General features: G+C 39.0%; 3 protein-coding genes across 3 annotated transcripts; 1 reads left to right on the plus strand and 2 right to left on the minus strand.

Moving 5' to 3' along the window:
* Positions 1 to 1,519: 1,519 nt before the first annotated feature.
* LOC141594537 (putative F-box protein At1g60370) lies at positions 1,520 to 2,692 on the minus strand. Its single transcript, XM_074414547.1, has one exon. The coding sequence runs from the start codon at positions 2,690 to 2,692 to the stop codon at positions 1,520 to 1,522; it is 1,173 nt and encodes a 390-aa protein (XP_074270648.1).
* A 5,671-nt stretch (positions 2,693 to 8,363) lies between these two features.
* Positions 8,364 to 10,563, plus strand: LOC141594538 (protein TRIGALACTOSYLDIACYLGLYCEROL 3, chloroplastic-like). The gene is made up of 4 exons (XM_074414549.1): positions 8,364 to 8,456; positions 9,569 to 9,744; positions 9,830 to 9,914; positions 10,148 to 10,563. Exons 1-4 carry the CDS (start codon positions 8,364 to 8,366, stop codon positions 10,184 to 10,186), a joined length of 393 nt encoding a protein of 130 aa, XP_074270650.1. The 3' UTR covers positions 10,187 to 10,563.
* An 11,344-nt stretch (positions 10,564 to 21,907) lies between these two features.
* Positions 21,908 to 23,014, minus strand: LOC141594539 (putative F-box protein At3g52320). Its single transcript, XM_074414550.1, has one exon. The coding sequence runs from the start codon at positions 23,012 to 23,014 to the stop codon at positions 21,908 to 21,910; it is 1,107 nt and encodes a 368-aa protein (XP_074270651.1).
* Positions 23,015 to 25,371: the final 2,357 nt, after the last annotated feature.

Below are 25,371 nucleotides of genomic sequence, written 5' to 3' on the forward strand. Positions count from 1 at the left end.
AATCTAAATAGCTTATCGCTCATGGGTGTCGTCACATGCTCATATTCTTTGAACACCTCACGATTCAAATCAAAAGCAACAACAGTTAGCACAATAAGATTATCGATTGCATAGTTAGGAACCCAATAAATCACCCCATCAAGACAAATGCTATTGATGGTAATCCACAAAGGCGGCGACTTCTTGATCAGTGAACTAGGTAAATATTTGTAGTCTATTGGGTTCCAATATTTCGATCCAACGGTCAATATCGCGGCCTTGGTTGTACTTCCGTAAATAATACTCAGAACTTTGAATACCTTATGTACAGGATCAAATCCTAATACATACCAAGATTTGAAAAGTTCCTCAGACTTCATAGTTATTGTAGGAAGATGGGTAAAATCTCGGGTTTTTAAGTTTATAAGACCGGAACGCATTGAATATGGATTGAAGAGACAAATTAGGTCGTTGCATATATTGGACATATAATAATTGTTCATAGGAAAATCATCAGTGAAATATACATCATTCGCTCTGATCCGAAATTCAGTTGTTTTGGGGGTGTTGTCATCGTTGAGGTCGAATGAGATAACCGAGCCTTTTCTCCAACTATTCAAGGGTGCCACGAAGCCAAGTTTTGAATGTTTATCAGACGAACGAGAGTGTTTAAGCAAGAATGTTTTTATGGTTAATGTATCATTCCGGTGTTTGAAACAAACCTGCATCTTAACAATGATTTCGGTGTCAACCGTGACAAAATATCAATCTGAATTTCTTCAGGAATGTCTACAAATGATGCATCACTCGTATTGCAATTCCGTCTTCTAACGTTGCCTTTAATCTTTTGCTCAACATTCATCTCCATGGAACTACCGACTATGCAAGCATCCGGAAACTAATAATTGTTAGCTATGCAAAGGGTATTTGTATTAGCTATGCAACTATGCAACTATTCCTAATTCCCTTTCCTAATCATGATAGAATTCTAACAATTTTCCTAAACACAATTCGGAAACTAATATTTGTTATGATAGAGACTATGCAAGTATTCATAATTTTGAAAGAAACAATACTCAGTTTGTTATGATCAAAACATAATAATAATAATAAGATAGAGAACTAAATATCAGAGGTAGACTTGTCAAAATCTGACACGACCTAACAATAATCCAAAATAACCCGTATTGTTCAACCCAGATTCGAAAAAGTCATGGTAAGTTTTTATCATTTAAAATATTAAAATTTTTTAGAAGGAAGTTGTAATTGAATGGAGAAAAACGTCATTGATCTACCCGTTTTTGACCCTATCTTGACTCGAAACCTGTATAAACTTGACCTGTATTTTATCGACACTATATGTATTCTACCAGAACCCGAAATTACCTAACTTGTAATTCGCCCGTCTGACTGGTCTAATTAGAGAACTCCATAACACAATGTTTGTGAAGTGCATCGATCTAACAAACACCGATAAATTTACCATAACAAAATCTCGAAGCCTATATCATTCACATAGGCAAATTAAAACTATAACATGTTACTCTATGGCGAAATTCTCAAGATCATACGATACATAATAAGAACACTTGGAATCAATTGATGCTGAATATTGTAGCAGGGTGCTACCACCTGCAGCAGGTATATCATAAGAGCCGTAACACACCGTAATGGGAAAATTATGATAGGTAAAATTCCTCCTTTTCCAAGCTGCATTTGGATTTTTATGGTCGAATAATGTCCATTGTTCTACCTCTTCAGTGTCGTCATCTTTATTAATCTTCCAAATCAATAGAGTTGGACGCTCTTTCAAAGATGTCAAATAGTATCTTAATATAGTACCTCTCGCGTGCCTCGTGACAAGCTCGATATCTCTAAACGCCTCCCGACTCAAATCAAACGCAACAACGGTTAGCACATTAAAATTATTGATTGTAGTTTCAAGGACCCAATAGATCACCCCATTAACACAAACGCTCTCTTTCCAAAACCAAAAAATGTTGTTGGTCAATGAACTAGGTAAACTTTGATACTCTATCGGGTTCCAATATTTTGATCCGACTGTCAATACCGCGACCATGCTTATAGCATAATCTTCGTTTTCTCTTTTGTGAATAACACAAAGAACTTTGAATACCTTATGTACAGGATCAAACCCTAATGCAGTCCGAGATATGAGCATAGACTTGTTAGTTATTGCAGGAAGCTGGGTAAATTCCCGGGTTTTTATGTTTAATAGACTGAAACTCGATGAAAATGGCCTATTTCTAACGAGACAAATTAGGTCGTTGCATATATTGGACATGAAAGAATAATAATTGATAAGAAAATCAATGAAATATACATCCTTCACTCTCACAAGAGAGCCAGTTGTTTTGGGGGTATTGTCATCGTTGAGCTCAAACGAGATAATCGATTTTTTTCTACAAAATCTCGAGCGTAACGCAAACCCAAGTTTAGGATGTTTATCATACGAAAGAGAGTGTCTAATCAAGAATGCTTGTATTGTTAAAGTAGTATACCAGTGTTTGGAAACACGCTTGAATCTCGACAATGACTCTGGTGGCAGCCGCGACAAGATATCAATCTGAATTTCTTCAGGAATGTCTGCATTTGATGCATCACCCGTATTGGAATTCCGTCTTTTTAATCCGCCTTCAATCTTTTGCTCTACATCGACCTCCATGGAACTATCAACTTTGCAAGCATCCATATTTCAACTCACAAGATCGCTGTTATTCGATCAAAACCGCGAAAGAACCAGAAAGGAACAATTACTCAGAACTTTTGTTATATACGATTAAGGCAGCCACGAAGTATTTAATGAAATTGTCACTTGAAAATTCTATCATATATAGTTATATACTCCGTATCTTTTTATATAATAATTATATTATATTATTGTGTTTATCTCATCACTTATTTCTTTCCTAGTTTCATTAGTGTACAATCTCTCGAGATTTGCTTGTTACTGCTAGCTAGAGTGGCAAGTCCGCCCGACTGAACCTCGAGCAAACCCGACCGGTAGAATCTCGAGGATAATGCGACCTGAAATCGACACGACACAACCCGATAAGCGGTGACACGAATCCGACCCGATGACAACCTGATCGTATTGACCCGATTAAATTAATGACCCGATAATTATTAAGCTCTTAGAGTCTATTTTAGGGGGCGGATGTTCATAGCCTTGCCCTTCGAGTCTATTTTAGATCGATCCATAATAAATATTGTATCGAAAATTGCATCAAATAACTACTACTTCACATTCATCCTAATCCAGAACTAAAGAACAGAATCTTCTGATAAGGTAAATGTTTCAATGTCTCATACATGCATGTAATGCTATTACAAAAATCTCGGAAGCCATCAGCACTCTACTGATAATTTAGGTAGCACGAACACTCCGCCTAATCAGTCGTCTCGTATCCAACACCGTCGTGTGGAACCCCGACACACGTCTAAACGTGTTGGACACCTATAAAACCGTGTCTAACTTTCGTCATTTATTATGGCACGTGTTCGACGCGTGTCCATGGTATTTGGGCACGTGTCCGACGCGTGTACGTGGTATTCGATAATTCGAACATCATTTGGGGTGAATGATATTCTTTAAACGAGAAATGAGCTATCGAAAGAGATTAATTAAAAGATGTGTTAGGATGGCAAAATGAAAATGAAGTATAGTCAAGGCCAAGTTTTGCCTTCACAAAATAAAAAGCGGACATTTATAGCTATAAAATATATTAAATTTAAACATGTGTCGTGTCCTACATTTTATGGGATGACGTGTCACGTGTCCATGTCGTGTCCGTATTCGTGTCCATGTCCGTTTTAGTGCTACCTAGCTAGCAGTGATAATTTAATTGTTCCATCTGTAGGTATATAGTAGCAAGTTAACCTGTCACTTAATGATCTGATCGAATTCTCGGTGATGGTAACAATTTCTTTTGTTAAGGATAGATAATTCAACAATAACAATCGGGGAACCGTATTTACGGAAAAAAAAACAATCGTGGAACCGTAATCAAGAATACAACATTTTTTTTGTCGGAAGTACTTAAATTAAAGGGAAAGAAAGAAGTTCAAATACATAATGGGGGCGGGTCGGGAGAAAGTGGCGTACTAGCCAAAATAAAGTCTAAATTACAAAAGTCCATTTCAAATAAAGGGGCATGCGCCCAAATGAAGCTCCCATTACAAGAGCTAGTCTTTGATGGCAAATTTAGCAATGGCGTCCACTACTTTATTCGCCGATCTCTTCTCAAAAATTATCTTCAAAGCCTAACATTCACTTAATTAGACAAATGGAAACACTATATTGATATACATGAAAACTATAACATGTTGGTCTATGGTGACGCCGTGCCCAAAATAGCCCACGTCCAGCCTATACGACCAATATTTGATTAACATTGCCGTGCGTCTGATAGTTTGCCTATACTTGGTTGATATAAAGGCGCTAATAAAGCAAACTCTAGTTCCGGAGTATATGATTAATATGATTGACATGCATAAATATAAAAACCGATAAACCATAACTTTCGACCTGCCACGTTGATATAGGACTTACTTGATACTAAGAAATAAATTATCGAAGTTTTACGTTGTTGACCATTAAAGTCAAATGAGGACAATATAAGAGATACAAAGTGTTACTCTAAGGCGAATTTCTCAAGATCATACAATTTATACGGAGACCAAGACACATCCTTTGGGACATTTACGAAACCTCCAAGCGAAACTTCATTACGCCGTACCTGACGTAGCAGGATGCTACCTCCTGCAACACAATTCCAACGACTGCCGTAATTCAAGTTTTTGAGAAAACCATGTGCAATAAAACGCCTCCAATTCCAAGTAACATTCGGATTTTTATGGTTAAACAATGTAAACTGTTGTATCTCATCACTTCCTTCCTTCCAAACGAACAGAGTCGGGCACCCTTTCAAGGATGTCAAATAGTACTTGAATGTCCCAACATCCTCGGCAAACAGCTCGTAATCTCTGAACGTCTCGTGATTCAGATCAAAAGCAACAACGGTTAACATAATAGCATTTTGATCAATTTTAGTTTCATTGATCCAATAAATCACTCCATCAAGACAAAAGCTATTGTTGCTACTCCAATAAATCGCGTCCTCCGTCACTGAACAAGGTAAACATTCATACTCAATTGGTTTCCAATTTCTCGATCCAAGAGTCAATATCCCGGCCTTGGTCCCACACCCTTTGCTTCGATCATTAATACTCAGAATCTTGAATACCTTATTTACAGGATCAAACCCTAATGCATACCAAAATCTCATTAATGGATCCATATACTCATCCATAGTCATTGCTGGAAGACGGATATAATCCTGAGTTCTTACGTTTAAAAGACCGACACTCTTTGAAGAGTTATTAAAAAGACAAACGAGGTCATTGCATATATTCGAGTTGTAACAATAATCCCCGGCCGTGAGACGATGACTGAAATATTCCTGATACCCTATTAATACCTCCTCTCTCCCGACGCCTATGAAACTATTATCAGTCAGGTCGAATGAGATAATTTTGTTCCATCTCGAAACCGTATTGTTTTCCAGTGCCAGTGCCACAAAGGCAAGTTCTGAATGTTTATCATATGAACGAGAGTGTTTAAGCAAGAATGCTTGTATGGTTAAGTCTGCAGATGATACATCACTCACATTAAACGTTAAACCTCGCAAGATCACTCGACTAAGACGGTTGTAAAACTCGCAAGATAATTTAACTAAGACGGTTGCTATTTCCATCATGACCGCGAAAGGATACGAAAAGCGACAATACTCAAATTAAGGCAGCCAAAAAGGGTATTTGTACTAGGTATTGGCAAGGAGACCGTATTACAACAGTATCCTAATTCCCTTTCCTAGTCCTTTGAGGATTCTAACTACTTACCTTAATTATTCTAACACAATTCGGAATTATCGGAAATATAGTTTTGTTATTATATCCTATATAACGCTAAACAACACTTTCCTAAAATTGGACAATTATTATCAAATAAACATCATACATTCAAATTTGTAGAAAACCCGACGTGACAAATCAAATCAGGAAAGTGGCAAATAAGCCCCATACGTTTGACATTACGTGCAAATTAGCCCACAACTTTCGACAGGTGCAAATTAACCCCATAAGTTATACATAATGTGCAATTAAGCCCAACTATAGATTTTCAGGCCATTTTCTCACCGGAAAAATTAATATACCGGAAAGATGACTAGGATTGAGTTAGATAATTGGTATGCATTGGGGTTTGATCCTGTAAATAAGGTAATCAAGATTCTGAGTATTAGTGATCGAAGCAAAGGGTGTGGTAGCAATTGAGTATGAATGTTTACCTTGTTGACCATCAACATCAAATGGGTGTAAATAATGTATATTATTGATTGCATAAGAAAGGAGTTACGGGGCAAGGCTACTTATAGTTACAACCTAAGATATGAACATATATAAAAGATATGATTACAATATTAAGCTACCTAATATATAAGATATGATATGCTAAATATATACAAAAGATATGGAGAATTATTTGACAATAATTCTATTGTGTGATGGCATATTCTTGATAATGGGGACATTCCGACAATATAATCTGACTGTTTTCTGTTATCTATAGAAGGCTGATCCAAGAATTCTGACCATTACAATTTACAATCTAAGAAAATAAATCACTACTGTAATTAACAAAGTTTATAAAACTAAAATCTCGAAAGTCGCCAGCCAGCGTTCGATAATTTAACTGTCTCATGTATCATGTATGAAAAACTCGAAAAAATCAAGAAACCGTAAAATCTCGAAGCCCAACATTCATTGAGGCAAAAAGAAACACCGCAAAATGATACACTACATGAAAACTATAGCATGTTACTTTAAAGCGAAATTCTCAAGATCGCAGGACGAATACAAAGAACATCCGGAATTAGTCGATCCATGACATTGTAGTAGCAGGATGCTACCTCCTGCACTAGTTATCCCATGATAAGGGTAAGGTACCATTATAGGAATATTATGATTAGTTAAATTTCTCATTTTCCAAGCCGCATTCGGATTTTTATGGTTAAATAATGTCCATTGTTCTACATCACTTTTCGTCTTCCAAATAAACAGAGTCGGGCACTCTTTCAAAGATGTCAAATAGTATTCGAATATCCTATCTCTCATGGGTGTCCTGACAAGCTCGTATTGTCTGGACACCTCACGATTCAAATCAAAAGCAACAACGGTTAGCACGATAACATTATTTAATGTATTTTCATGGACCCAATAAATCACTCCGTCGTGACAAAGGGTATTGGTGCTAGTCCACCACGGCAATTTCTTGATCACCGAACCAGGTAAACCTTCATCCTCTATTGGCTTCCAATATTTCGATCCAACAGTCAATATCGCGGCCATGGTTCTAGTACAATTTTTGCTTGTGCTTCCGTGAATAATACTCAGAACTTTGAATATCTTAAGTACTGGATCAAACCCTAATGCATTCCAAGATCTGAAAGCACTCATATCAGACTTCCTAGTTATTGTAGGAAGACGGATAAAATCCTGAGTATTAATATTTAAAAGACACACACGCTGAGGATGGAATATAGAGACAAATGAGGTCGTTGCATATATTGGACATGTAAAAATGATCACGCGTAAGAAAAGAAGACAAATGTACATCCTGCAGTCTGATCCAACTCCCGTTCACAGTCATAATCGTTGTTTTCGGGGTGTTGTCATCATTGAGCTCGAATGACAAAACCGACTCGTTCCCCCAAGTGATCGAGCGTGCCACAAAAGCAAGTTTTGAATGTTTATCATACGAACGAGAGTGTTTAACCAAGAATGCTTGTATGGTTAATGTATCATTCCAGTGTTTCGAAACACACTTGCATCTTGACAATGACTCGGGAGGCAGCCTCGACAGGATTTCAATATGAATTTCTTCAGGAATGTCTGCATTTAAATCATCACTCGTATCGTACTCCCGTCTTTCATCTCCACTTTCAATCTTTTGCTCTACAATCAACTCCATGGAACTATATCAACTACTCGTATATGCTAGTAACAAGAATTCAACTCACAAGATCACTTAACTAATTAACACGGTTTTTGTTCAATCAAAACCGCAACAGAACATTAAAAGAAACAGAACTCGAAACTTATAATTAAGAAAGCCACAAAGGGTATTTGGCTATTTGTATCCTATTTCCCTGTCCTAGTTCTTTTAGAATTCTACCTCTTTCGTTAATTATTCTAACACAATTCAGAAACCGATAATTCTGTTATTATCTATATATATACCGCAAAACAATACTCTCCTAAAATTAATAGAGAACTAAATATTATAAACAATCACAAATTCTTGTATGAAGCGAGCCTACACAAGTATTAAGGAGAATGAAGTTGCTTTGGCTCGTTCAATCATATTTGACACCACAAAGAACGCTGTGGAGCCTGAGGTGCGATTTATTATTTTAGATTTGTCAGTAACTAGTTCATGATAAATTGTCGTGTGTATAATCATCATATGTATGGCTGTGGATGTGTGGTGTTATCTTTTTGATGCGTGGAGTTTGATTTCTCACATGTTATATTTAGGGGGCATTTGGTGATTTCTCACATTATTTAGGGGGTGTTAAGAAAGGAAAAGGGAATCAAACACTTCCATCGCTTTGTGAGTGTTTGAGTGATTTAATCGTTCCCTTTCCCCTCTCCATTACTCATAATTCATCTACACTCATTCCCCCCATCCCAAGGTTTTCCCATTCCCTTCCCCCCTTCATCCCACCATCCCCAAGACCCCAACCTACCAACCATCAACAACCACACCCTAATGAACCACCTATTCACTTCACGCTGGCGACCTCCACTATCACACCGGCGAGTTCAGTACCATCGGCCGCCAGCGACCTGCCTTTAATCACGCCGGCGAGACGGTGATCCCACCACCGTTACCGGCAGGCTACCAGATCCGGCTATTTCCTCCAATAACCTCAGAAAAACCCTCCCCTGCCCCGAAAAACACCACATCTGGTGTTTTTCGGGGTGGGGGAGGCTGTTTCCGGGATGGGAGTGGGTTTTCCTAGGGAGGATGTGGTGTTTGGTGTTGGTGCTTGATGGGTTTTCGATGGTGGTGGGAGGAGGTGGCGGTGGTGGATATCGGGTTTGACTTTTTAGGGTGGTGGTTGAAGATGATTCCTTTTCCCATTGTATTCATACCAAACACTTAGCATATTTGGGGTAATCCCTTTCCTTTCCTTTCCCTCCATTTCCTTTCCCATTATATTTCTTTTCATTAATTCTACTTTTTCAACTTTTCCCTTTTATTTTATTTTACATTTTTATTTTAAAAATAAAACTTGGTTTACTTATCATCTTATTTTCTCCATTTTTTATTCTACCCTTTCAACTAATATGTTCTTTCCACTTTTTTTACTTAAATTCCCGTATATACTATATTGTGGAGCCCTATTGGATACCTTAGATGGTTTCAGATGATGATTCATGTTTACGACCCCAAAGCATTTGGGACTAAGGTTCTGATTGGCTTCTTTTGGACTACCCATGGCAGGTTCTCTTGTATGATGAACCAACAGCTGGACTTGACCCAATTGCATCAACCGTAGTTGAAGATCTTATTCGTTCAGTTCATTTAAAAGGAGAAGACGCTGATGGGAAGCCTGGGAACGTGGCATCTTATGTAGTTGTTACTCACCAGCACAGTACCATCCGCAGAGCTGTTGATAGGTAATTATTTTTTTGACCAATCACTTTGCACAGAGTTGAAACGATGTAATTTCATTCACATAATAGAGTATTTCGATTGGTTCAGATTGATCTTTCTTTACGAGGGAGAGATTGTATGGGAAGGATTGACGCATGAGTTTAGCTCATCAACAAATCCCATTGTTCAACAGGTATCTTTGAATCTTTTAAACTAGATCGTCTTTATCATCTATAGACTATTGCTATCAAAATGTTTCCGGCTTTAAAATGATCTTACCCGTCATCAAAGGGTTGAGTTAGACCCTCGAATTCCTTGAGAATTGTCGAGGATTTGGGTTCTTTGAAGTGGAAATGTTAATTCCGAGTTTGGTTGTTTGTAGGGTTTTCGTTGCTTGACTATTTCACTTTATTGCTTTATATTCAGTTTGCAACTGGGAGTTTGGAAGGTCCAATCAAGTATTAGCACATACATCTCGAAACAATTCTAGCAAAAATTAAGTGCATTATGTGGAGGACAAGATGCTCTACTGTATGTTTTGTCCATCAATGTTTTCAGCATATAGAACGATTGTACGTGACTGAAACCTTGAAGAGAAAGTGAAGCGACAACGCTTGCACGATCCAACTGCGCATGGCTCGAGAAATTTTCATGTAGGATGGCGGATTCAACAATGCGGTTTCTCTCATTTCGGTGTATGTCAACTCTTTTCTGTAAGGTCATTTTTGTCTGAACCTGTGTTTTCAGCAAATGTTGGTCAGTCATTCATGTCTTCATATTAATTGTTCTTTTCGGAAAATCAGTTAGTCTTCCTTAACACGGAGGTATCCCTCTTAATATTCTCCATGCATTCTTATAGTAGAATAAGATGCGTGATTCTGAAACTTAATTCCCTACTTTTTTGGAGAATTTATTTTATTTTATTATTTTTGGGTTCAGATGAGCGCCACAGATGTGTGGCGCGTGAGAATCGAACCCTCAACCATGAAGTTGGGGTAAGAGAGATCTTATCACTTAAGCTAACTCTTGTTTTCTTATTATATTTTATTTTATTATGAAATGAGTACATCAATATCAATTTTTGAGCAAGTGTGAGATAAGGAATCGAATGTACACATTTTTTACCTTGTGTTAGCCACACAAACATCTGAATAAAACATAATGAAAATTGAATTGAAATTGCATTGAATGATTGTTGTCTCATATTAAAAAGTTCAATCTAATAAGATAAATCATTATCAGCACGAATCATGATGCTGTCAAATTAAAAACATCGGTCTGATTCTTTAAATTTGGAATACTCCTGAAAACTATTACATGCTACTCTACGGCGAAATTCTCAAGATCATGCGATAAATACCAAGAACACTCGTGATTGGAATCAATCGATTTAGAATATTGTATCACGGTGCTACCACCTGCAACAGGGATCCCATAATAACCGTAATTTACCCCTTTGGGAAAATCAGTAGTAGTAAAAATCCTCTTCTTCCAAGCCGCATTCGGATTTTTATGGTTAAATAATGTCCATTGTTCAACTTCTACCTCTCCAGTGTAATAATTTTTCATCTTGCAAATAAACAGAGTTGGGCACTCTTTCAAAAATGTCAAATAGTATCTGAATGTCCCGTCTTTCATGGGTGTCGTGACAAGCTCGGTATCTCTGAACGCCTCACGATTCAAATCAAAAGAACCAACGGTTAGCACACTAACATTATCGATTGTATTTTTATGAACCCAATAAATCACTTCATCTAAACAAAGGCTATTGATGATTGTATTTTTATGAACCCAATAAATCACTAACATTATCGATTGTATTTTTATGAACTAGGTAAACACTTGTAGTTTATTGGGTTCCAATGTTTCGATCCAACGGTCAATATCGCGGCCCTGGTTGTAGTACCCTCTTTGATTGTGCTTTCGTAAATAATACTCAAAACTTTGAATACCTTATGTACATGATCAAACCCTAATGCATACCAAAGTCTGAAAGGACCCTCGGACTTGATAGTTATTGCTGGAAGACGGATAAAATCCCGGGTTTTTATGTTTATAAGACCGGCAAACGTTGAATCTCTATCAAAGAGACAAATTAGGTCGTTGCATATATTGGACATGTGAAAATAATTAGTCATAGGAAAATCAGCGAAATATACGTCCGGCCTCGACCGGAGAGCCACTGCTTTAGGGGTGTTGTCATCGTTGAGGTCGAATGAGATAACCGAGCCTTTTCTCCAATTACTAAAGCGTACCACATAGGCAAGTTTTGAATGTTTATCATACGAACGAGAGTGTTTAACCAAGAATGCATGTATGGTTAATGTATCATTCCAAAGTGTTTGAAACATACGGCACCTTGACAATGACTTGGGTGGCAGCCTTGACAAGATATCGAGTTGAATTTCTTCAGGAATGTCTACAAATGATACATCACTCGTATTGCACTCCCGTCTTGTAACTTCGCCTTGAATCTTTTGCTCAACATTCATCTCCATGGAACTATCGACTATGCAAGTATTCATAATTATGAAAGAAACAAGATTAAATTTGCTATGATAAAAGTAATTGTGTCCAAAACAAGCCGGCTTCAAAGAGTATTTGTACTAGCAATTCCCTTTCTTAATCCTATTAGAATTTTAACAATTTTCTTTAAATTAGAATTGATAGTATCTTGACGCAGAGCAATCTTTCCTTAAATTAGATAGAAAACTAAATATCAGAAGTAGACCTGTCAAAAACTGACTCGACCTGACAATAATCCAAAATAACCCGTATTTTTCAACTCAAACTCAAAAAAGTCATGGTAAATTATGTAAAAGAAAGTTGTAAACAAATCGGAGAAAACTAAAAGTCGTTGATCTATCCGTTTTTGACCCTATCTCAACTCGAAACCCGTATAAACTTGACCCCTATTTTATTGACACCCAACTCGAATTCTACCAGAACTCAAAATTACCCAACCTATAACCCGCCCGTCCAACCCATTTAACAGGTCAAATTACAGAACTTTTTTTCATTTGAGATTATTTACAAAACAATTTAACATCAAAATAGTGTTACTTTGAAACTAATTTAACATTTGTTTCTGTTGAAGGTAAAGTTTGTGTACACTTAGACAAAGCTCCTTTCAATCTAGTAATTTCCTCTTGCAGCAGCAAGAATTTATGATTCGGGTTAATGTCGAATATGCAACATAGTTTTTAAACTAAGAAGATACTCCATAAATCATGATTGCATTGTATTACAGATTAACAGCATTACAATCTAAGAAGATACTCCATAAATCATTACATTAACAAAGTTTTTAAACTAAAATCTCGGAAGCCGTCAGCAATACTGATAAATTGAATTGTTGCATCTGCAGGTAATGGTATTACAGAAGTAGCTAGTCATAATTTTCCAATAAATTATCGAAGTTTTACTTGTTGACTATCAAAGTCAAATGAGAACAATATAAGAGTATATATCTCAGAAATACACGGAGTATTATTCTAAGGCGAACTTCTCAAGATCATACCATAAATACCAAGAACACTCGGAATTAATCCATATAGAAAATTGTAGCAGGGTGCTACCACCTGCAACAGCTTTTTGAGATATCTCATCTAAACTTTGAGGTACCATTATTGGAAAATTATGACTAGTAATATTCCTCATTTTCCAAGCCGCATTCGGATTTTTATGGTTAAATAATGTCCATTGTTCTACCTCTTGAGTGTCATCACTTTTAATCTTCCAAATGAACAGAGTTGGGCGCTCTTTCAAAGATGTCAGATAGAATCTGAATAGCTTATCGCTCATGGGTGTCGTCACATGGTCATATTCTCTGAACACCTCGCGATTCAAATCAAAAGCAACAACCGTTAGCACAATAACATTGTCGATTGCATAGTTAGGAACCCAATAAATCACCCCATCAAGACAAATGCTATTGATGGTAATCCACAAAGGCGGCGACTTCTTAATCAGTGAACTAGGTAAACATTTGTAGTCTGTTGGGTTCCAATATTTCGATCCAACAGTCAATATCGCGGCCTTGGTTGTACTTAGTAAATAATACTCGAACTTTGAATACCTTATGTACAGGATCAAACCCTAATGCATACCAAGATTTGAAAAGTTCCTCAGACTTGATAGTTCTTGTAGGAAGATGTGTAAACTCCCGGGTTTTTAAGTTCATAAGACCGGCACGCATTGAATATGGATTGAAGAGACAAATTAGGTCGTTGCATATATTGGACATATAATAATTGTTCATAGGAAAATCATTAGTGAAATATACATTATGCCCCCTCGATCCGAGATTCGGTTGTTTTGGGGTGTTGTCATCGTTGAGCTCGAATGAGATAACCGAGCCTCTTCTCCAACTATTCAAGGGTGCCACGAAGCCAAGTTTTGAATGTTTATCATACGAACGAGAGTGTTTAAGCAAGAATGTTTGTATGGCTAATGTATCATTCCAGTGTTTCGAAACACACTTGCATCTTGACAATGATTTGAATGATGACCTTGACAAGATTTCAATCTGAATATCTTCTGGAATGTCTTCAAATGATGCATTGCTCGTATTGCACTTCCGTCTTCTAACTTCGCCTTTAATCTTTTGCTCAACATTCATCTCCATGGAACTACCGACTATGCAAGTATAATAATTGTTATGATCAAAGTAATTGTGTTGAAAACATAACAATTAAGGCCGCTGCAAAGGGTATTTGTATTAGCTATGCAAACTAGCAACTATTCCTAATTCCCTTTCCTATTCATAATAGAATTCTAACAATTTTCCTAAACACAATTTGGTAACTAATAATTGTTATGATAGAGACTATGCAAGTATTCATAATTTTGAAAGAAATCGCACCAAAAAAATAATAATTTTGAAAGAAACAATTCTCAATTTGTTATGATCAAAACATAATAATCCAAAATAATTTTAACCCTTCTTTCCTTAAATAAGATAGAGAACTAAATATCCGAGGTAGCTGTTATGGGCAAAATTCACATTTTCATATCGGTACACGTGGCAAGCAACGAGTGGACAATCGAGGCTTGGGAGGATTAATGTCGTGGACGAATCTGAGTCATATGATGGTTTAAGGGTCAACTCACATACTTCCTATTTTTGGGCGACTGGACATAGAAATCGAGGACCCTGATTCTGGAAGAGCTTGATTCTGGAATAGCCTCATTCCGGAGGAGCCTGACTCTGGAGGAGCCTGATTCTGGAAAAGCCTCATTCCGGAGGAGCCTCATTCCGGAGGAGCCTGATTCTAGAGGAGCCTGATTCTGGAAGAGCCTCATTCCGAATGATCCTGACTTTGGAGGAGCCTGATTCTAGAGGAGCCTGATTCCGGAGGATCCTGACTTTGGAGGAGCCTGATTCCTGGAGGAGCCTAATTCCGGAGGAGCCTCATTACGGAGGAGCCTGAGGAAGCGAAACCCTAGAGGAAGCAGCTATATGAGAGGAATAAAGATTAGCATTAAAAGGAGGAGAAAGTTGGGGAGTTAGTCAATAACGGCTAGCATAAAAATAGGGATTGGAGAGAATAATATGGGTTTAATGGAGGATTTGGTCAAATAACGGCTAGCATTTAGAGAGGCATTTAGTTGAGCATTTAGTGGAGCATTTAAGAAGAGATTTACAACACACTTAATGTGAGTAAAAGCAATAGTCAAAGGAGTTAATGGTCAGCATATTTGACTCCTAAAAATGAGGTAATCGCCCGGAATCTAGGAAACAAATTCGGAGGAGCCTGCTGGAGCTGAACCCTAAAAACAGCAACTATAAAAGGAAGAGCGAATTCAGTCAAGAGACATTCCATTCCAAGGCAACACACAACAACAAGACTACATCATCTTCATCCTAAGAATTATTTCCGTCAATTACTAGAGAAAATACCATTGTTATTTCCTTACTTGCTAAAATATTCCGATTATAGTGCTAATATTGGCGGGATTCCGACTCCCCCCGCGGTTGTTCCCACACCGGATTTTCGCGTCACCAAAAACTCCTTGTGTCGATCTCTCTTTCATTGTCTTTTACTTTGTTTTGCACCGTAATTCTTTAATTCGCTCGTAGTTATAGACGGTCACTTTGACTCACTAATCGAAACAACTAACAGGTAAATTTTTACCAAAACAATTTGGCGCCCACCGTGGGGCATAGTGATCATTCTCTATAACCTAATTTCGCGAGCGCAATTTTATTCATCTCTATGTCCTGGAGCCGTTCGAATGGTCCAGCACCGGGAGCACCCTCAACCTTCCGGTGGAAGGCCTCTTCCAAAGCATCCACGGGACCCATCGGCTGCGTCACCGGCTGGCCCGGATGGTCCCCATCAGCGTGTCTCCCAAAGCCATGCCACCACCTTTCATGCCACCGCAGGTACCTAAAGCATCGCAGCACCAGTGTGACGGAATCTAGCAGGAGAGCGGCCCAAGCAGGAGTGAAGTCCTTACTAGGACCCGGATCCGGGAGGCAAGATTAAGAGGAATTCCCAAGAAATCGGGAGCCTCGCCACAGATCCAATGCAAGTGGTGCTAGAAGGAATGGATACCGCACCGGGCCATTGAAAGCTTGAGGAAGGACAATCTGGATCTCGGGAACGGATCGCAATGGTGGCACAGGCTAGGCCAAAGATCCGCTCCACTACCTCCACCTTCTAAGGCCCCAGTTTCAACCACTAGTGGAGGATTTTTCCAGCAGATTTCGTCGAATCGGTCACCGATTGGATCTCGAAGGAGTACCACCCAGAGAAGCCATCGAGCCCAACGGATTAGGGTTCTTGTATTTGGATCGACCACCCAGCCTGCAGCAGACTCCAGGTAGTACTTTGTCTAATAGCTTGCCGGGGACTAACTTGCAATCTCTTGCAGGAACACCCGTCAAAGAAAGCGACAAGATGGAATTCAGGATCCAAAGACTAACGTGATGAATCCAAAGAATCTATCATTTCTCCGGAGGAACCTGGCTTGGAGGAACCTCCTCTCACAGCACCAAAATGCCAACCAGGAACTATTATTCACACCACATCTTTGGCGAGTCAAACATGCAATCGGTTCCCGGGAGGAACCTGGTTCGGAGGTACACCGTTGGCTCTTTTCCGCCTCCCTCTAACCCTCTTGCAGAACGGGTAGCTTATTGGAGCGGCGATACCAGGAGTTAAGGGACCGATGTACGAGGATTCAGGCGTAGCACGACCCTTAGAGAAGGCAAAGACGCAATAGCTACGCAGACTCCCCTTTTGTGGATGATATAGCCCTCGTTGGTGTCCCCAAAGGATGCGTACCACCAACCATGACACTCTACGACGGGACCACGGATCCTCTCGATCACATCAACCATTACAAGCAGAAGATGATGGTGATAAACGCAACAGGGTCCCTGAAGGAAGCTTGTATGTGCAAAGGGTTCGGGTCCACGTTGTCCGGAGCAGCCTTGCAGTGGTTCGTCAGCCTGCCCAACAAGAGGATAGCCTGCTTCGCCGACTTAGTCAACACCTTCCACCATCAGTTCGCTAGTAGCCGGAAACCAGAAAAGCAAACCAGCGACCTGTATCGAATAGTGCAAGGACCAGAGGAGACTACCCGAGATTTCCTGAACAGGTTCAACAGGGAGAAAGTAGCAATTCCCCGGTGTGACATAGCCACAGCTATCGAAGCCTTCCGCCAAGGACTCCACCAGGATTCAGATTTATACAAGGACCTAACCAAGTACCCATGCATTACCTTCGAGGAAGTACAAACAAAGACAATCGCTATTATGCGACTGGAGGAAGACTCAGGGCCCAGGAGGGCTACCTATAGTGCTGACCATACATCTAGAGAGGCTCTTGTGGCAAACCATATTCGGGAGAACCACTGTTCCAATATCTACTAGTAACTGAGGTGGAAGTCAGTGCAGTAGTGGTACGACAATGACGGGGAAGAAGCTCAACATACATTATACTATGTCGTTAAGTCTCTACTACCTGCATAGACCAGGGTACCAGGAGGGGACTTGATCGTCCAAACTTGAGTAGTCCCTGAAAGTCAAGCACCTGAAACCGTCCAAAACCAGACAGATCCCCGATTGCGGACCAGAGCCTGGGGCAGACGCTCTCATTACTCTGGGGGCAACATCCAAGCCAGGACCAGTATTTCTACAGATCCAATAGATAACCATGCTACCTGGAAGATCCATCAGACGACTCTGCTTCCAGAATAACATTCAGAGAGAACAATTTCTGGAGGATCAACAAGGAGGTGAGGTATTCAGTGGTTGGTTGTTCGTTATCTTGCATTGTGATCCTTGGCAGGGTAGAGATCCATGGTCTGGGGGCAGTGCATGTTGTTGAACCATCAATGAGTCCGAACAGCCTGAGGATCCAGGAGATATGCAGCAACCAGAATGCTGAAACACCAAATTCTCACAGATAAAATGAAATAACTGGAAGAAAAACTTGCAAACAGTAGTTGCAGGAACCAGGGGCATTCTACAACCCGCCCGGAATATAACCACTTATTGCTCAAAGAAAGAAAGGTGATCGGTGTCGGTGTTTTTGCATGCCCTCCACAGCGAATCTGTGCAAGACATGCAGGGGGCAAGAGCCTCTCCAACAATTTCGTCAGCAGACTGCATATTTTGGTACATAGTCTACCAGATGCAACTCCACCAGATTCCAGGTTTCAGGCTTTATCGCTAGCACCTCTCAATTTTTAAGACGACATATGTTGGTACACAGTCTACCAGATACAACTGTCGGGTCTCGAGGTTTTGCTAAGTGTTCCTATCTTTCTAAGAGCCCTGATTTCTGATTAAACTTTAAAAAAAAAATCTTTTTAGGTTCCTACTCAAATCTTTTGACTTTTAACTTCCATTAACATGCTCAAACTTTTGAACTACAAATAATTTTTAGCATGTTTTAAGCATTGTGAATCTTAAACCCTAAGCTTATCTATAGTACATTCTCAAGACCTACTTTTAAAGCATTTCTAAAATCATGTGTTTTGGAGAAAGGAGCTTGCGAAAACTAATTTGATGGAGTTTGTATGTCTATACAGTGAATCGTGGGCCTATGGTCGAGTACCCATAGATCGGACGAACGAGGCTCTGTAGTACTCAAAGCACCCACGCAAGCGGGGCCCCTCGAACAGAGTAGGCAATTGAATCCTAGAGCCTCCAATCAACGAAGGCTGGCAACAAAACAACGAAAAAAGGTGCACGCACGATAAAACAAAAGTACGCGTAAAACGGCATAATACAAAACAAATGTACGCCCGAAACGGCAGAATACAAAACAAACGATAGAACACTCGCGACATTATAACACACGCTCAAACGTGATCATTCTCACGACACATTTATAATCATTGCATTCACAGCATATAAAGGTCACAACGTGTCTAGCCACCATATAGAGTGGATCATGCATTAGTATATCGTCGCATACACCTATGTTGCATCACTGATATTTTTCAGGTACCAGCTGCATACTAACTGCAGGAGCAAATTCTGCTCGGGGTTCTCACTGCCAGAATCACCCTTGACATTTAGAGGCAGAATGGTAAAGTCAGGAGGAGGCTGGTCCCAGCTGGATCCTGCATCCACCAGTTCCATCCGCTGGACCCAACGTCCATCAGCACCCTTCAGCATCTACTAGCTCGGCCAACATCCATAAGCTTTCATGAGCAGGACCCAGCGTCCATCAGCATCCATCGGCTGAAATCCATAGGTCGATATCTATATATAAAGCATTTACTTGCTGCTACTTCTGGAGTAGGAGAACCGTAGAGAGCCTGGAAGAAGATCCTGGGGGAGGCAGCTTTGCCTACCTGTCAACCTCACTCCAATGAGAATCTACCAGCAGCGCTCCGCCTAGGTACCTACATAGCCTTACTTCCAAACCAGCACAAACAAAGAGACCCAGAAATCAGTCTGCCAGAGCCGTATACAACGGTCCAACAAGAGCGAGCAGATTAGACCACCAGGGGCCTTGAGTAAAAATCTCGAGTACAAGTCTGGGTACAGAGAAGGGGTTCAGAACTATGCCCGGTGTATCCAGCAGGCAGATATTTGTTCTGACAAAATGACAACAACATCCAGAACCTGAAAGACTAATTTCCCTCCTCATCTTGAGGCTGAGGAGGAAAATTGGGGGCAATTGTTATGGGAAAAATTCACATTTTCATATCGGTACACGTGGCAAGCAACGAGTGGACAATCGAGGCTTGGGAGGATTAATGTCGTGGACGAATCTGAGTCATATGATGGTTTAAGGGTCAACTCACATACTTCCTATTTTTGGGCGACTGGACATAGAAATCGAGGACCCTGATTCTGGAAGAGCTTGATTCTGGAATAGCCTCATTCCGGAGGAGCCTGACTCTGGAGGAGCCTGATTCTGGAAAAGCCTCATTCCGGAGGAGCCTCATTCCGGAGGAGCCTGATTCTAGAGGAGCCTGATTCTGGAAGAGCCTCATTCCGAATGATCCTGACTTTGGAGGAGCCTGATTCTAGAGGAGCCTGATTCCGGAGGATCCTGACTTTGGAGGAGCCTGATTCTGGAGGAGCCTAATTCCGGAGGAGCCTCATTACGGAGGAGCCTGAGGAAGCGAAACCCTAGAGGAAGCAGCTATATGAGAGGAATAAAGATTAGCATTAAAAGGAGGAGAAAGTTGGGGAGTTAGTCAATAACGGCTAGCATAAAAATAGGGATTGGAGAGAATAATATGGGTTTAATGGAGGATTTGGTCAAATAACGGCTAGCATTTAGAGAGGCATTTAGTTGAGCATTTAGTGGAGCATTTAAGAAGAGATTTACAACACACTTAATGTGAGTAAAAGCAATAGTCAAAGGAGTTAATGGTCAGCATATTTGACTCCTAAAAATGAGGTAATCGCCCTGGAATCTAGGAAACAAATTCGGAGGAGCTGCTGAGTGAACCCTAAAAACAAAGAACTATAAAAGGAAGAGCGAATTCATCAAGAGACATTCCATTCCAAGGCAACACACAACAACAAGACTACATCATCTTCATCCTAAGAATTATTTCCGTCAATTACTAGAGAAAATACCATTGTTATTTCCTTACTTGCTAAAATATTCCGATTATAGTGCTAATATTGGCGGGATTCCGACTCCCCCCCGCGGTTGTTCCCACACCGGATTTTCCGCGTCACCAAAAACTCCTTGTGTCGATCTCTCTTTCATTGTCTTTTACTTTGTTTTGCACCGTAATTCTTTAATTCGCTCGTAGTTATAGACGGTCACTTTGACTCACTAATCGAAACAACTAACCGGTAAATTTTTACCAAAACAGTAGCCCTGTCAAAAACTCACACGACCTGACAATAATCCAAAATAATCCGTATTGTTCAACCCAAACTCGAAAAAGTCATGGTAATTTTTACGGAGTATCATTTAAAATATTTAAATTTTTTAGAAGGAAAGTTGTAATAAAATGGAGAAAAAAGTAGTTGATCTATCTCTTTTTGACCCTATCTTGACTCGATACCCTTATAAACTTGACTTGTATTTTATCGACACTATACGTATTCTACCCGAACCCGAAATTACCTAACACTTAATTTGCCCGTCCAGCCCGTCTGACTGAACTAATTAGAGAACTCCATAACACAATTCGGAAGCTAATAGTTGACACTTGACAGTATCGATCTTAACGGAAATAAGGGTGTTTACTTAGTGGTCCGCGCCAAATACCAAAGTTGACCGGACAATGGTCCAGTCAAAACCGGTTTTAATTTATTTGGTCTGGTGCACGGCTAAATTTATTTCGGTCTTCGGTCCGGTCCGAGACCAAACCGAATAGACCGCGGACCGGACCATGACCGAACTCATATAACAAATAATCTTTTAAATTGAAACATTATTATTAATTTTATTTTCTATTTTGTTTACCTATTATGAGATGTGTAATTATGCACTTTTAATGATCTGATCAATTCTCCAAAAGACCTTGAACCAATTGAAAGACCTAGGTCTTACCCGATACAAAGAAATAAATTATTGAAGTCTTACCTTGTTGACTATCAAAGTAAAATGAGGACAATATATACGGAGTATTATTCTAAGGCGAACTTCTAAAGATAAATACCAAGATCATACGATAAATACCAATATCATGCATGGATCAAAATCTCGAAGCCTATAATTCACATAGGCAAATGAAAACTATAACATGTTACTCTATGGCGAAATTCTCAAGATCATACGATAAATACCAACAACACTCGGAATTAATCCTTTCTGAATATTGTAGCAGGGTGCTACCACCTGCAGCAGGTATATCATGAGAGCCGTGACGCACCGTAATGGGAAAATTATGATCGGTAAAATTCCTCCTTTTCCAAGCTGCATTTGGATTTTTATGGTCGAATAATGTCCATTGTTCTACCTCTTCAGTGTCGTCATCTTTATTAATATTCCAAATCAATAGAGTTGGGCACTCTTTCAAAGATGTCAAATAGTATCTGAATATCGTACCTATCGCGTGCCTCGTGACAAGCTCGATATCTCTAAACGCCTCCCGACTCAAATCAAACGCAACAACGGTTAGCACATTAAAATTATTGATTTTACTTTTAAGGACCCAATAGATCACCCCATTAAGACAAACGCTCTCGGTCCAAAACCAAAAAAAGTTCTTGGTCAATGAACTAGGTAAACTTTTATACTCTATCGGGTTCCAATATTTTGATCCGACTGTCAATACCGCGACCATGCTTATAGCATACTCTTCGCCTGTTCTTTTGTAAATAATACTCAGAACTTTGAATACCTTATGTACAGGATCAAACCCTAATGCATTCCGAGATGTGATCACAGACTTGTTAGTTATTGCAGGAAGCTGGGTAAATTCCCGGGTTTTTATGTTTAATAGACTGAAGAAACTCGTTGAAAATTGCCTATTATTTCTAACAAGACAAATTAGGTCGTTGCATATATTGGACATGAAAGAATAATAATTCATAAGAAAATCAATGAAATATACATCCTTCACTCTTACAAGAGAGCCAGTTGTTTTGGGGGTATTGTCATCGTTGAGCTCAAACGAGATAATCGATTTTTTTTCCCAAAATCTCGAGCGTAGCGCAAACCCAAGTTTTGGATGTTTATCATACGAAAGAGAGTGTCTAATCAAGAATGCTTGTATTGTTAAAGTAGTATACCAGTGTTTGGAAACACGCTTGAATCTCGACAATGACTCTGGTGGCAGCCGCGACAGGATATCAATCTGAATTTCTTCAGGAATGTCTGCATTTGATGCATCAACTTTGCAAGCATCCATAATTCGACTCACAAGATTACTTAATTAAGACGTTGTTATTCGATCAAAACCGCGAAAGAACCAGAAAGGAACAATTAATCAGAACTTTTATTATACGGAGTATACGATTAAGGCAGCCACAAAGTATTTAATGAAATTGTCACGTGAAAATTCTATCATATATACTCCGCATTTTTCTATATTATTTTTTGAGGGATTATATCTTTTTATATTATTGCGTTTATCTCTTCAATTAATTCTTTCCTAGTTTCGTTACTGTACAATCTCTTGAGATTTGATTGTTACTGCTAGGGGTGCTAACGAGTCGAGCCGAGTCCGAGCTTGGCCTTACTCGGCTTGTGCTCAAGAACCAAAACTCGAGCTCGAGCCGATTTCGAGTTTACCCGAGCTTGTTAAAAATGTGCTCGCTATCAAGCTTGCGAGCTCTAACGGAAACTCGAGCTCAAATCGAGCCTATATATAATGGTTAATTTTTTTTAATTTGTTTCTGCCGATATTTTCAATAACAAGGCTCGAAGATTAAATATAAAATATTTGGCAAATCGGTGAGACATTTGATATATGTGATACAATGATATAATCAAGATAAAATATTTTTATAAAATATGAGCAATATCTTATATAGCTTTTCGAGCCGAGCCACTGCTTGATTGGCTTCACTTGCTAAGCTCTCGAGCCGATCTCGCATGACCCGAGCTTTGACCGAGCCAATCTCAAGTTACTCGCGAGCTGTCTCGTCTCATTATCACCCCTAGTTATTGCGCAATGGAAACACAGCCGCTACCTTTGATGTGCAATGGGTAAACCCTCGGATATACGTGATAGCCTGCAAACCACGTATAGTAGGTAAGCCACCCGAGGGTGACAGACTCGAAGTCTAGAAGGTATGGGCTCAGGCCATAAATACTCCACAAGATTGCTCTTTGGAAGGCTTGAACCTAGGTCTCATGGGAATTTCACACAAGTTATAATCACTAGACTTCATGCTTGCGAATTTCTATGGTTTAGTTTATACTCTCTCCGTCCCGGTCAATTGTTGTCCTCTGATTTTGACAATTTGGCACAAAGATCAAGAAAAGAGGAAATGACCAATTACTAAATGACAAGTGGAACAAATTGAGTGTGAATGATCAAATTGTTCATCAAGTTTATCCTTAAAATAGAAAGGACAACAACTGACTAAGACATCCTAAAATGAAAAAGGACAACAAATGACCGGGACAAAGAGTTTGTGGTTCTACGACTTATAAGTTATTAGAGGTTTTTGCTCTGTATTACAGATTTACAGCATTTGAATCTAAGAAGATAATCTATAAATCATTACTTTAACAAGGTTTTTAAGTTAAAATCTCGGAATGAAGCCGTCAGCACTACTGATAATTTAATTGTTCCATCTGCAGCTAATGGTATTACATTAGCTAGTTAACCTGTCACTTAATGATCTGATCGATTCTCTGTAATGGTAACAGTTTCTTTTCAACTATAACAATCAGGGAACCGTAATCAAGAATACAACACGAGATTTAGAACATAATCAGTACTAATTGAAGAACAATTAAAGTGATTTACCGATTTTGTGGTGCAATTGTTGATTCCTCGATTTTATGGCGGTGATTGAAACGACAGAAATGTGAGCTCGTTTTGTATTTTTTTTTTTTTTTTTTTTTATAAACCATCATCAGGTTTAATCCGGATACGAGTGGATAGGATCACTAGAACGGTAAAACTCTCCCTAATGAGTTTTAAAGCTGCTGCGTTTCCCTAGGTTTGTTTTGTATTTTTATTTTTTTTGATGTTGGAGAATTAGAACTATTTTATTTTATTTTATTGTTTTTTTTTTAAGAAAATATGGTTGTAAAAAATTATTATTTTGAGCCGGTTTTAAAATTAGGCAAATTCTCATTTAAAAATCGAAATGTATGGAAAAAAAAAACAAAAAAATTGGTATATATATACAAATGGGATGTTATTTGACCTCTTCGCGTTAAGGAAGACTAAATTGTTAATTTTTTTTTTTTTAAATCAAGCTGGAGTAAGATAAAAAAAAGTTGAGAACTTGAAAACCACAATCAAGCCACAGCAACTCTAAGTCAAAGCTGTCACGAAAAAGCCGGAAACGATATGATTTATACAAGTTTTTTACAAAATCGATCTAATTTTAGATAAAAAAAAATTATTAAGCATAAATTGAGAAAAAAAAAAAAAATTGGTTCTAATAAGGGTAAAAAAAATTAAGCAATTGTAGGAAGCCTTCAATATCTCTCACCCACTCGGCCTGACATTGCCTTCACTGTCAATCGTCTTGCTCAATTTCTTCACCATCCTACGTCCACACACTGGATGGCCTTGAAACGTCT

Source organism: Silene latifolia, chromosome 8 (assembly GCF_048544455.1).
Source record: "Silene latifolia isolate original U9 population chromosome 8, ASM4854445v1, whole genome shotgun sequence".
NCBI lineage: Eukaryota > Viridiplantae > Streptophyta > Magnoliopsida > Caryophyllales > Caryophyllaceae > Silene > Silene latifolia.